General features: G+C 46.1%; 1 protein-coding gene across 4 annotated transcripts in view; it reads right to left on the bottom strand.

The window, feature by feature from the left end:
• The window catches only part of LOC144145611 (uncharacterized), a 31,409-nt gene that overhangs the window by 3,814 nt on the left and 13,408 nt on the right, over positions 1 to 14,187 (bottom strand). The window contains exons 3-7 of one of the 4 annotated variants that reach the window (XM_077677287.1): positions 13,249 to 13,397; positions 11,960 to 12,142; positions 5,828 to 5,944; positions 4,534 to 4,629; positions 2,452 to 2,610 (exon numbers count right to left, since the gene is read on the bottom strand). In XM_077677287.1, the coding sequence (XP_077533413.1) occupies positions 2,527 to 2,610; positions 4,534 to 4,629; positions 5,828 to 5,944; positions 11,960 to 12,142; positions 13,249 to 13,397 (629 nt within the window). In that variant the 3' untranslated portion in view covers positions 2,452 to 2,526. Of the gene's footprint in view, positions 1 to 2,451; positions 2,611 to 4,533; positions 4,630 to 5,827; positions 5,945 to 11,948; positions 12,143 to 13,248; positions 13,398 to 14,187 lie in introns of those variants that run through there. The other 3 variants (XM_077677284.1, XM_077677286.1, XM_077677285.1) reach the window with 3 other exon arrangements.

The raw sequence follows: 14,187 nt of genomic DNA, 5'->3' as shown, positions 1-14,187 counted from the left end.
CTTGTCAACGAGAGCGCCACAGCCAAGACAATCCGTCCACGTCAAAGCGCGGCGCCCCACAACAGCACGCATATTTTAACTTTGTTCTGGTGAGGAAAAAAAAATCAGTGCTATTCTACTCTGTCAATAAGGATGACCAGCGGAGCTGTTAGCGGGTTATTGGTTGGCCAAAAACCCCCCGTTCCAACCGATCCGTCGCGCCGGGAAATCAGTCAGCGGGACTGTCAGTAGGCTTCACTGTGCGACATATAATGAGAAAAAGCCAGCTTACAAAACACAAGCTAACATTGACACTTTTAACGTCGGCTTCATTTCTAAGCGCAAATGCATTGTTGGAAAAACATTACTTAAGGTACAGTGTACGGCGCCTTACATCAAAATATGAAGTTCCGTAGGAGGAAAGGGGGCCGAAGAGAGAGATATTGGGCCGAAGTGATGAGTGAGCAGGCTTCACTGCACCGAATTCAGTGTGGGAAGGCCAGCTTACAAAAAACAATTACACCATCTTTCCGTAGGGGAACCCTGAGTAGTATGCGAAGCAGGCATGGGGTCGATTCAAGTGCCCATTAGTTTTCAGTTCGTCGTTTCCCTGAGGTTGAAGCACGTAGCTACCATTATATTTACCGTTTGGTTTGCATGGTAACTACCACACTTTTCACTTACCGGAACTACGAAATCGGAAATTGCGTTGACCCCATGGCTGTTTCGCATACTACTCCCCTACGGGAAGATGGTGTAATTTTAAGTGCGAATGCACTTTATAAGCGACCCTGAATTCCGGTAACCGCCGTCCGTCCATATAGCAACAGCTGCGGGTGCGCGCGCTCCTCGTCTTCCTTGGCAACGGGGGGAGATGGGCGCGCTCTACCTGGCCGCTGACATGGCACATACCCACGTGGGGGATTGGCCAGGAATCTCCTCGTCTTCCTTGGCAACGGGGGGAGATGGGCGCGCGCTGCCTGGCCGCTGACATGGCACATACCCACGTGGGGGATTGGCCAGGAATCGGGCGTGAGAAGGGCTAATGCACCCGCTTAAAGGAGTACTGACACGAAATTTCAAAGCTGAGATCCGCTCTAGCAATCAAGTGCAACGACAACACAAATAGGTGTCTGTGCATGGCACATACCCACGAGGGGGATTGGCCAGGAATCGGGCGTGAGAAGGGCTAATGCACCCGGTTAAAGGAGTACTGACACGAAATTTCAAAGCTGAGATCCGCTCTAGCAATCAAGTACAACGACAACACAAATAGGTGTCTGTGAATAAATGCATCTTTCTTTCTTTGTAGTTGTGTGTGTGTGTGTGATCTCTCTTTCGCGAACATTACCGAACCGCGCAAATTCAACTCCTGCATTCGCACTTTCACATTCTTCCCCTCGGGGAAATGCGGGGAAATTTTTATTGGAAAGGGAAGGAGGTGTTAGAGTGGAGAGGCATTAAAGAGAGAGAGAGAGAGAAAGACGTTGTACGTGGTATGAGTTTGTCTTTATATAACCATTACAGTCAAACCCGGCTATAACGAACCCGGATAGATCGAATTATGCTATATATCAAACAAAAAAAATCAATTACGGAAATACATAGGAAACATATTCCTTATAACGAAGTTCACATCCGATATATCGAACTCCGCGCGCCTAGAATGGCCGCCGAAATGCATAGTCTCGGAGCGGCGATTGAGATGTGGATTGGCTGCGACCACGGAGCAAGAGCCGCGACTGGGACATTGAGCCTTGCACGGAGCGACGTGACGGCCGACACTTTCCGTTACTATTTCCGACACGTGGGACGTACGACGGAACCCGCCCAGTCAGCGAGTCCGTACCAAGACAGCAGCATCGGTGAACTGTGTGAAGAGCTCGCCAACGTTGCCGATGATGTCGCGAGTGAAAGCCGGCCGATGCTTATAGTGAAGCGTTTTCGGCAGTCGATGTGTTCCGCCAATGCTTCCTCGATTTTGGAGAACGCAGACTCGTACTGCTCCAAACAATGTTTCATGTAGAGAATGCTATGCTAGTTGTAGCCGCCAAAACAAAAGTGAAAACAAAAATCACCGTTTTTTCGCAAACTAGGCAGTTAAGGCGGAAAGAAGCTTCATTAATAGCAATAAATGGATTATTTTGGGTATGATTAATGGCTACTTTACTGTGTTTGTTTCTGCATGCGGGGATGGTGGAGTTGAGGAGGGGGGGGGGGGGCTACCGCGCAATGCGAACTCATAACAATAAGCTCGTTATAGGCGGGTTCGGCTATATGGAACTATTGGATATATCGAACAAATCACGGTGCATATTGCAGTTCCCTATAAACGGGTTTGACTGTATTATCGTCATGTTCAACGTAGTGGCTGGCGTTCCGCTTTGGTTATGACCGCCTTATGGTCTGTGAAATGCAAAGTCTAGGGCTGTTGTAGTGGATGAACCCTAAAGTTGCTGAAGAATAGGCCGATGCTCGTTCCCTGGTTGGTTGTGGGCTGCTTGTAATCACGGCCCGCCGAGACTCGCCGACGCACGCCGCTGCCGACTACGATGAAACGTCGAAGGCGCTCAGCGTGCTTGTCTCGTGCTGGCCCAGGAAGACACCGGCAACACTGTCGCTCCAGGAGCCCTTAAAGTGGAAACGTGCTCGTCTCGTGCTGGCCCAGGAAGACACCATCAACACTGTCGCTCCAGGAGCCATAGAAGGGTAAGACACCACCGGGCGTTCAGCAAGCCGAGCATGCGCAGTGGGGGTGTGGATGGCGCAACAACGACAACGACAAGGGCTGGACATAGCCCCGACCATGAGATGCTTCGCATCTAAAACCAAGTTAACACTGGTCTTTTAACAGTGAAACGGTTTAGCAATAAGTTGATGCCGGCGTTCCACAAGACTCAGTATAAAAGTATAACTAAAATAAATCATAGGCAGGATTCGAGCCCGTGTCGGGTAGATCAAAGTTTATCTACTAGTCACTCGTCTTACCCAGTCGGCTACAACCATGAGTTAGTACCCGAGAGTCAAACGGCTTTTACTCATTCGGCTGTCACTGCAGGAAGAGGAATCACGTCACCTGCTCGACACAGAACACGTGATAGGGTACAAGTTGCCCCTGCGGGCGCCTACTTTAAGTGTGCGCGTTCCGTTCGTTCGCTCTGATTCTTCTTCGCCGTTATAGCAAGAAAGATGGAGTAAAGGTCGTTGCGGCAGCAAAGAAGAAGCAAATCGGTTGCAATCGCGGACTGAAACCATCGTGACGGTAGTGAAGGTTGCTTACAGCTTCGCTGCTACCTTCAATACTTACGCGTTAGTATGAGCTTCCTTCATTTTGTTTTTAAGGTTGGCTTCACTTCTAAACACAAATTTATGGTGGGGAAGACCATTTTCTATGGAGAGTATACGTCATTGCGTATCAACTATGAAGGACCGGAGGTGAACAGGCGGCAGAAGAGATAGGTTGTGCCGAAGTGAGCAGAAGGAGGGGAGCGGCTTTTTATCGGTCTACGCACGCATGAAAAATAACGGGTGAGTCATCCTATAACATCTCCGCTGAGATATGCATGCTGCATTATAATTTTTAAGAACGCCTAAATGTCCCTTTGCAGTACCAGTAACATTCCATTCTAATCAATTCGACTTGTATTTTGCGCATTGAGTATCAGTGTACGACGATAAATTCAGGAGAAAAGGAAGCTGCCATCGGTCTGGAATGATGTCACTGTCATTTACCGCTACAAAATGAAACAAAAAAGTGTGGTTGATTCCTCTGTCATAGGATTATGTAAAACACAAAAGTGAAATGCGCAGCGACATCTGCAGCTGAACATCATTTGCGGGTCGGTGGCTGCCTTGTGGGTGTGCTTGGCGAGCGACGTCCTGCTGGCGGGAAGTTTCGGCCAAGCTGTACTGGCGTCATTTCTATGACGGATATGACGTCAGTGAAATCTGGGTGTATCCTGGCATAAAACACTTTCCTGATGAAATGTAAAACACGAATACGAACAACCTGAAGAAAGCAATCTTCCCCGCAATAAATTTGTGGTAAGACGTGAAGCCGACCTTAAAAACAAAATGAAGGAAGCTCACACTAACGCGTAAGTATTGAAGGTAGCGAAGCTGTAAGCAACCTTCACTACCGTCACGACGGTTTAAGTCCGCGATTGCAACCGATCTGCTTCTTCTTTGCTGCTGCAACGACCTTTACTCCATCTTTCTTGCTATAACGGCGAAGAAGAAGCAGAACGAACGAACGGAACGCGCACACTTAAAGTAGGCTCCCGAAGGTGCAACTTGTACCCTATCACGTGTTCTGTGTCGAGCAGGTGACTTGATTCCTCTCCCCACAGTGACAGCCCAATGAGTAAGTACTAAAGGTTGCTTTCCCGCAAGAAGACCGTGCCTGCAGGGGTGCACCCTTTACAGTTCACTTGTTTCGTTGTACTCGCGTCACTTTCGAGGCGGATATGACGTAACTGAAATCTTCGTGAATCCCGGAATAAGCCACTTTCGTGTTAAAATTATATTGCTGTGCCATATTGCCAGAGTACTCACCTTGTATAGCCTTACGCATTTGTAGACCATGTAGTTCACGCTAGGAATCCATAGTATGACGAAGGCACAGAGCCAGACTTTGCTCTCTTTGTATATCTGAAACGAATTCCCGCTTGATTTGATGTTTGTGAACGTGTAATTTGTTCTGCAGCTGCCACAGTTCAGCTTGAAAACGGCACAAATGCGTCAAAGTTACAAAACCTAATCTGAATCCTGCCTGCTGAAGGAACAGTCATGGACCAATAAAATGCGAACACTATATAAGGAACCAGAACACGCAAAATTGAAAAAACTGCTTGTGGAGGTCCAATTATTGCGCGCTAATGGGATATTTGGAAAGTCACACATCCCAACTTTGTTACTGCAGTTTCTTCACGCATCAGTTTGACTTGCATGAAAAGAAAGCACACTATTTGCGTTTCATTTGTTCATGACTGAACATGTTGGTGTTCTAACCGTGACATCTCGAACCTGGGCTGAGTCGAGTCGAACAGAGACAATCACGCCGTCTTTTGGTAGAATCCAGCCACCTAGAAATTTCTCGGGAAGAACCTCGGCCTGCCTCCCGAATACGAATGCCGGACGACCGGAAATATCGACAGTTTCGATAAAGCGCAGGCAATTTTATGTAGACCACCTTTGTTTCGGCGCTCTGTAGCCAATCGGCTCGAGCCTGAAGCTGGCTACCGGAACACCCCTATAGCGAACTCAGAACGCTCAAAGCCATTCGCGACTCGTTGGAGGGTGTCATATTTTATTTGCGCCATAAGAATCTTCACGTCAGGTATGCTTTTCATGGGGTATCTTGCAATGTGCTCGAATACAAATTTTAACATACCATGAAATTATCTATAGTGACAGTAAGTCCCAGACAACTTCACAATTCGTTCTAAAGCGTGCTACATCACCAGCAGACGCGAGTTGAAAATAGTGAACTTTCCCGAACTTTCTCCCATGTTTTAATTTTTTTTACGGAGTCTTAGCATGACTATTAACCAACCTTGGCGAAACCTGCACAGTAACTTCACATGAGCCCAATGTGGCCCCTTATACGCACCCATGAAAACCAGAAAAGTACCATTCGTAAAATGGAAGAGGCGGGATGGCTGTGGGTTTATTTTTAAAAGGCAATAAAGGAGAAAGGGCGCAGAAAAACAGGCGAAGGCACGGATTCGAGCTTAGCTATGGGTCAGGGAGCAAAGAGCGTAACTGCCACCCAACAGCCACAGCCATGGGGGAACCGGCTATTTTCCTTTTGGGCATTGAAGAAAAGGTAAGTGGAAGCCATGCTCACAGTCAGGTATCCAGCAAAAATCCACAGCGTGATAACCGCAGCGTTCCCAACCACAATAATGATTTCAAACGGCGTCGCTGCTACGCCATTCTCCAGGACGAAGATAGTCAAGGAGGCCTGGAAGGGGTAGGGAGATCGGTTAACACAACCTGGTATACTATATGGCGGATTATGAAGATATCCAACCAGTTTGTTATGCCTGCACAATACACTCAATGTTGCCAGACATCATTATATAAAGGTCAAAATGTAAAAGCACTGGAAAACTACAACATAAGTAATAAGGGAAAAAAGCATGCATGTAAACTCTGTGCTCAAGATCAGGTACGTTAACAACAAAACAATGTGCCCCAGGTAACAAGTGTGCGCGCAAATAACACTCACACCAAACAATCAAATAAATAAATAACATCAGCAACATCACCGCATAAATACACTAATCAAATGAAATTTCTAAGAACACTTTTAATACTTAAGAAAGGATGAAGACTCTGTTATAGTTGCAATATTATCGGGAAAAGAATTCTATTCAGTTAATTACAGGGCTAAAGGCGAGTTTTGGCTGTTTTTGTTGTTGTTTGTTGTTGTTGTTGTTGTTGTTGTTGTTGTTGTTGTTCTCGGAATTTGTTAGGATGCTCAACACTTTGTTGGGATGCTCAACACGGGTTGAAATGTGTGATGGCCAGGGGATATGGTTGCGCACGAACTGGGAGTTGCTGTGGAACAGGGAGTGGAAAAATGACAGCCACGCAGTTTACGGTGCGTGGCAAGGGAGGGCAGATTAAGCGATTTTCATAAGGCAGTTTCGCTTTCATAACGCGAGTATGACGATGTTATGAAGCGCGCAGCTTTGTTTTGAATGTATTGAACCAGGGTTAGTTAAATTTTCAGTGTGAGGATGCCATATGACTGATGCATATTCGAGCGATGATCTTTACAGGGGAGTGTATGAATGGGATGTAGTTTCTTTGTTAGCAAGATATAGTCGCCTTTTGAAGATGCCAAGTTTTTTTTATTGCTTAAGTTGGGATATGTTCAATGTGAGTGGTCTAGTCTAGATTGGCTGTGAAAAACACCCCAAGGTATTTAAAGGATAGCACTGATTTAATTCGGGTATCATTTATGGTGTGTGTGTTATTGGAGGGGTTTGAAGCAGAACTAAATTGTAAGTACTTAGTTTTTTCCACATTTATTTCCATTTGCCACATGCCGCACCCCTTAGTCAGATTAAGGTCACATTGTAACATGGTAATGTCGGCAGGACTTGTTTTTTTTTTTTTGTAAATTACGCAGTCGTCTTCAAATAGGCGAATTGGCGAACTTATGCTGCATTATTTCATTAATGTATATTAAAAACAAAAGAGAGCCTAGAACCGAGCCTTGTGGGACACCGGATGAAACGATAGTACGGTTAGAGACATAGTTCTTTAGTTTTATAGATTTGGAGTGGTCAATAAGAAACTCCAGGATCCACTGTGTTGTCTTATTGTCAAGCTTGAGATTGCGAATTTTGAGTTCTAAACGTTTGTAGGGGACCCTATCAAATGCCTTAGAGAAATCAATAAAGCTGGCATCGACACGACGAGAAGAGTTCAGCGCAGAATGAAGGTCAGTATCTAGTTCGAAGAGTTGCGATTGACATAAGAAGTTTTGACGAAAACCATGTTGGTTGTTTCGGAGCAAGTTATTTAGATTGAAATGAGCCATTATATTTGTGAAGAGGATACGTTCGAGAAGTTTACAACATATGTATGTCACAGAAATTAATTTTTAGTTATTTGGCTGTGAATTTTCACCAGATTTGAATACTGGAATTGCATAACCAGACTTCCAGTCCTTTGGCAGACAACCTGTATCTAAGGATTGTTGAAAATTAACACCAGCAGGACGGCTGAGAAGTGGCTGATTAGTTTTAAAGGCTTAGCGCAAACACCATCAAGGCCTAGGCTGGTTTTAAGTGCTAAACGATGAATTGCACAAGCTACACCCTGCGCAGTAATTGTGATAGCAGAAAATTGATTAGGGATAATTAGCTGTGGCAAGTTTAGGTTACTACCAAGCGGTCGTTCGATAGTGTGCACTTCGGAAAAGAAATGGCTAAGTTTTTCAGCGCAGCCGGCTAAGCTCAAGGTGTTGCCATATTCCACAGAGTGCGGGAACTGAGTCGCTTTTCTTAGGATTAAGAGTACTCTAGAACTTTTCGGGGTCACTTTTAAACATTTTGGGAAGTGTGTCATTGTAATACTTATTTTTCAGTTCAAGAATTTCCATTTCTGTTTGTTTGGAAACGTTTTTATAGTTCCGCCAATCATCCGATGCATTTGTTCCCGACGCTTCAGTGTACCCCTTTTTTTTCTAATAAACCATATTTTGGGGCGCTATTCCAGAAGGCCTGAGATAGCTCGGTCCCGAGTTTCTTGTTGCTCGAGTTAACAAAATAGTGGTAGTGCAGCATCCGATAAACCTCAAGCGACACCGGCGCAATCGCGCGAAGCACGCTTAGCCATTATCAGAGCGCCCAGTTGAGGCCGCTCACGTTGAAAAAAAACCCGCCCGCATCTTCCCACGAGGGGAACTCGAGTAAATGCGTCGCAGAGTGGTGGGGGTATCGCGTGAATGTTGCGTAATTGGGTATGGTTTGGGAATGCTTAATTGTTATTTCGTCTTTATTATTCTTATTTATTGAATGAATGAGAAGCGAAGGCAAGGAGTGTAAAGTTAAAGTCTGTCTTGATTGCTTGGTGCCGTCAAGCAAAGCGTCAAGTCAAGCGAAAGCCAAGCAAAGACGCCCTTGACTGAATTCCGAACGCGCGCTCCGCCGCTTATATACACACCGCCCGCGTTCGAGGGAGAGGAGTACGGGGGAGAGACGCGCATGCGCACACTTCCGTACACAATCGCGCGAACTTTCCACGCACCCACCACACCGTTATCACGTGTACACGCCCTGCCGCCGTTACTGCTGAGTGCGACGCAGCGCACGGGTAGCTACGACGCATGCGCGCACAGACGCGCTCCCCCCGCACCGCCGCAGCTGTTGTTGAGAGCGACGGAGCGCACGGGGTACACAAAAGTCTAGGTGGTGTTGGGTACACGCGCTCCTCCCGCACCGCCGCACCTGTTGTTGAGAGCGAGAAGGGTACGGGGGAGAGACGCGCACCTGCGCCTCGACGCGACGCGCATGCGCAGTGAGCGTGTCGACGGCGCCGACAACATCGACGAGTGACATCGCGAGCCTAAGAAATGCTCCGCATTTAAAAAATAAAGCTTTAAGCCCGAGATAATCACCAGCGCGCCAACTCTGCCAGCGGAGCCGCGTTGCCGCCGATTGCGCTAGCGCGCCATTTATACTGAAGGTGTGTTGACCCGCAGGCCGTAAAAGGGCAGTGCGGCTCCCCTGGCGTCATTTTATCGGAGCGTGAGACAATCGCGAAGCAGCGAGCGATAGCGGCATGTGTGCTGTACTGCTAAGCCGCGCGTGCGCTGTGCGCGATCTCGACAGCAGGCGCCGCGCAACCAGACGGCGCAGCGATTAGTTTTGGCCACCGCTCCCGTGGTCCATTTACTTCAGCTCACGGCTGTACATAGAAGTCCGTATGAACTGAGAACGTGCTTGGTAGAACAATGCCGTTCCCGGACAGGCTATGGGGATCAAAGGTTAAATGGCAGATTCCGCACCTCCTCAACCCGTACCCTGATATTCTTGATCTCATTCGATATCGTAGCCCAAACAAAGTATCTAAATTTACGAAAGAAAAATTGTTGAGGCAAATAAAAATTACCGGTGACAGCAGTTGTTAGCGCTCTAATTTTGTCACTTTCCAGTGGCTGAAGGATGTGTGCATTGTGGTTGCTTTGTTTCTTGTTTTGTTGGTTCCGATACCAGATGTGTGTTCATTATTTTGTTCTGGTATGATTACGCCAGTGTGCACCTTTTATTTTGGCGAACGTATGTAACTCGCTTTTTGTATTTTTTTGTTTGTTTGTTTTTGTTATCTTCTTCCTCTAGTTGTTGTCCCTTGTGATCCCGCTGCTCCTCTGATTTTTACGGGTGGCAGGTCCCCATCATGCAGTTTTGTTTGCCTTTTGCCATGCCATCCAAGGCAGTTTTGAATTTTCTAAAATAAATGGACACAACAACAACTATGATCACTTATTTCTTCCAGGATCTGAACGTTAGTCCTGTCTGGATGACTGGTTATTATGAAGCCTAAAATATTGTTGTCACGTTCTCGTTCTTGCACAATTTGCTGTAGATTATGGTAATGAAGACGCAAAAAGCTCCGCTGTTCATGGCGATTAGGATGAACAGGGACAAATAAAGTGGACCAGTTGATTGAAGGGTAGTTAACGTGGCCACCAAGTATTAAAAACAATTAGGAAACTTGAGAAAAATGGAATCTATGGCTTCTTGAAGAAGCTCTACGAAATCCTGCCGGCTTTCCCGTGATCGGTAACAGGCACCAATGGTGCTGTGAATGTGATCAAATTATTATGAAACCCAGACAATTTCAACGGGGTAATTTAAAGAAAGAAGGGATGGGTGATAGATTTCTTTTTTCGCAATAATTACGCCGCCACCTCGGAAACCCATTCTGTGTTTACGAAACAGAACGAACGATGACGGAAACGAAAGTTCGCTGTTCGTTACGTCGTCGGACAACCCCGATTCCGTACCTACGACCATGTCAGCAGAGCATGTGTACACGAAGGCGTTCATTGCATCAAGTTTTTTTATCAACTCTGCGAAAATTAAATAAAAGCAGTGAAACTGATTTTGACAAGTTAGGCGTGTGATGACGTGCTTGAGAGGGTCATTCAGGAGGGTTTTCTTTTTTTGTTGACACCATGACAACGCAATTATTTGCCGAGTCGTAACAGAATGTGTAATAATGCATCTAAAGCTTGTAAGTATTTCTGAAAATAATGCACTACATATTCTTTGGTGCTGATTTATTGATTGGATGTGCAGGGCGTATTTCTCATGAGCCGACTGATCATGAAGAAACGCCATAAACTGCTGAAGAGCGGAACTTCAGTCAGATAAATTTTACCATGCTCAAGTTATCGTGTGTGTATACAGATAACAATTTAATATTTTTTACCGATGAGTAAATGATCGGTTTTTTGAGCGGTGACATAACTAGATAACTTTTTACTTCCTCAGAAGCTCGCATACAACGTTTCTGGCGACATAATTACGTACAGTGGAGGTCCAATAACATGATAAATGCGGGGGTCGATTACGATATTTCAACGACAGTACCCTGCGTAACTGCGAGGTGTCAGAGGGGAAAACATCGAAAATAAATCGCACAGCATAGCAGAGGGCTCCTGATTTCAACAAAGTTATCGCCACAAGTGTGACGTCACATTTTCTGCTTGTGAAGATCCAAATACAAAAACAAATGTGGTTGATTCCTCTGTCATAGGAGTCGGTAAAACACGAAAGTGAAATGTGCGGCGAAATCTGCGGCTGAGCATGATTTGCGAGTCGGCGGCTGTCTTATGGGTGTGCTTGGCAAGCGACGTCCTGCTGGCGGGTCGCTTCGGCAAATGTATACTGGCGTCGTTTGCGTGGCGGATATGATGTCAGTGAAATCTTTGTGTATCCCGGCATAAAACACTTTCGTGATAAAATATAAAACCTGAAAACGAACAACCCTAAGTTAATGAACTCTGTAGTACTAAAGGTTGTTTCCCCGCAAGAAGACTCTGTGTACAGGGGTGCACCCTTTACAGGCCGCTTGCTTCGTTGTACTGGCGTCATTTCCGTGACGGATATGACGTAAGTAACAACTTCGTGAATCCCGGAATAAAACACTTCCGTGTTAAAGTAAGGCGGAACCTTTATGTTTCTGTCTGCCTTTTTTTTTTACTGCGCTTCATAAAAGTTCGTGTGTTCAGTGTTCAGATTAGCAGTCATTGTGGGCTCGAATAAATTTATTTGGTTCTTAGTTCCCGTGGTTCGAACTCTCAGAATCTACTTTGTTTACGCAGTCTTTCGCACTTCCCGCACTACAGCAGTTCTTTGTGAATTACAAACGCACCTCCACAGAGCCCCCATTGCTAAGCTTGTCATTGGAAGGAGGCAGGCTTGAAGTATTGACAAAGGCCTCACTTTAGTCGTACCTGCAGCTGCCAGTCCAAGGTGATGAGGGAGGCACAGGTGAAAAACCAGTTCAACTTGACCACCGCGTCCGATCTGCAGTTGATGAGGCAGACCATCTCGTGTCTGGAATAGTAGTCTCGCACCAACCATCCTCCCAGCGATGTAATCACGATTAAAAAGAACACATCGACGCCTAGACGAACCTGCGGATAGACGAACGCATCTCTCATTCGAACAACGTGTATCACGTATACAATCACAGCACTCAACCATGACGGAAATACTAAATTTCCAATTTGACTCTTAACAACATCGTGGCCTTTCTTTTCCGACTGCATTCCCTGTTCTAAAGACAATGGCGCCGAAAATCTTTAGTGGAGAATCGTCATACAGTGTGCAGAATTCATCGTTGAAACAACGCGCGCTGTCGCGCCTGCTATCACAACGTTCATCCCTATTGCTTCGCAGTGCTCCAACTAGGGTCAAGAAACATACATATATACTGCATAGATACATACTGTGCGACAAGAAAAAGCGCATTATGTATGTTTTATACACGACTCGAGCAAAGTCAGTAGCATCAGCGACAAGGATCACGTAGCCTTACAGCGCCATTCAGCAAGTTTTCTTTTCTTTTGTTTTTGTTGTGTTCGTTGCCGCTCGTGACAGCGCGAGGCAGAAGCGTTTTGACCTTTGTTTATGGTAAAAGCCATAAGTGCCCCATTGTGCGAAAAATTGGCGTTGTCGCTGTCCAGAATAGTAAATGACATGACTATCACTGGGATGAGTAAATGAAAAACAACTCTGTGTTCGTCTAACAATTTCGACTAGATCCTTCAGACTATAAGGTGAGTGCGTTACCATCATGCTACCTCAGGAAGTTTCCAGAAGCGAAACGTGATGGGGGACGTCACGGTGTGTGAGTATAACAGGAGTACGCCAACCATGGAGAACTGGGATTCTTGGGACTCTGTGGCGTAAAGTTTCGCCAGTTTGCCTCTCGAAACATCATGTATGCAAACCACACGGCGCACCATTCGATGTGCCGACGGTCGGCTGTGCAAATAACTTTGTTGAATGCTTCGTCTACGTTCGTACTTTTATTCTAGTTTATTTGGGAGCGCACGTTCGCTCTAATAAATTTTCATTACTACGAGATTTTAGCGTCACTCTTGAATGCATGACATCTGGTACGGGTGCCGGGTAATTATCCAAGGCGTGCTTAGCCGCCAAGGTGGGCATGGCGCCGATGTAATCATGGGTGTAAGCTGTGCGACGTTCTCACATACGCACCTCCAGTTTTTCTTACCTGTTGCACGATCCTGTCGGACGTTTCTCTCGAGTATGCCACATTTAGAACCAGGTACACCGTAAAGTCGACACCAGACACAATAAAGACGATAAGCTCCGGCCATCTCTCCTTGAAAACGCCGTGGACGATGTAGTAGAAAGTGACCACTTCAAGGATGGGGAAAATGTAGAGTCGAAAACGTCACAGATACTGAAAGCGCCAAATACAGCATCAAGTCTGTCAAAAATGCTTTACTGTACACTTTACACTTCGTATACCTCCAGTAATGTTTTTAGTTAAGAGGGCCTTCAAGATAAAATGCAGCCTTGTTGAATTTACAGCAGCTAGCCTATAATGTCTTATCCAACTCCATTCTAGCCCCTAAAACGTTGTATTCGAAAACAGCATTCAAATATAAAAAATGTTTCAAATATCGCACAAAACAATGCCAGCAGTTACGTAATGGGGGAAATTCTGAAGACGGAGTGGTGAGTGTATTAATTCTGCGTTAGCATTCACGTGGGGCTCAAACGGAACTAGAGAGAAGGAGAAAGAATAAGCTATATTGAGCCTTGATTAGGTCAACGACACTTGGTCACCAACGCTTGGAGAGAGACGGTGACCTGGGCTGGCCGCCGTTCAGCGAGTCCTCGCTGGACACAAGGATTCGAGCTGCCTAAAGCCGCCTCCCAGTGCTCCACACTAGAGATGACAGGGAGTGGTTTATGAGGGCATTGCCAAATGATGCGATCAACTGTTTCGTGGATGGAGGTGTTGGTGAAGGTAAACATTTTATTGACCCAAAGCTGAATAGCAAAGGCACCGGCTAGGAGCACCGGCACACTGCAGTCCCCTAGTCGACGGCCAGCTGGATCACACGCCCTTACACTTGTGGGTCGGAGATGAGCAGCGTAGCCTCCCATCGCTATTGCGTAGTATGGGGCAGAGACAGAGTAG

This window comes from Haemaphysalis longicornis, unplaced genomic scaffold, assembly GCF_048455015.1.
Source record: "Haemaphysalis longicornis isolate Haplotype H1 unplaced genomic scaffold, Haemaphysalis longicornis Haplotype H1 scaffold_7, whole genome shotgun sequence".
NCBI classification, from domain to species: Eukaryota; Metazoa; Arthropoda; class Arachnida; order Ixodida; family Ixodidae; genus Haemaphysalis; species Haemaphysalis longicornis.
Note: the sequence above shows the minus strand (reverse complement) of the source record. Positions and strands in the feature narration are given on the sequence as shown.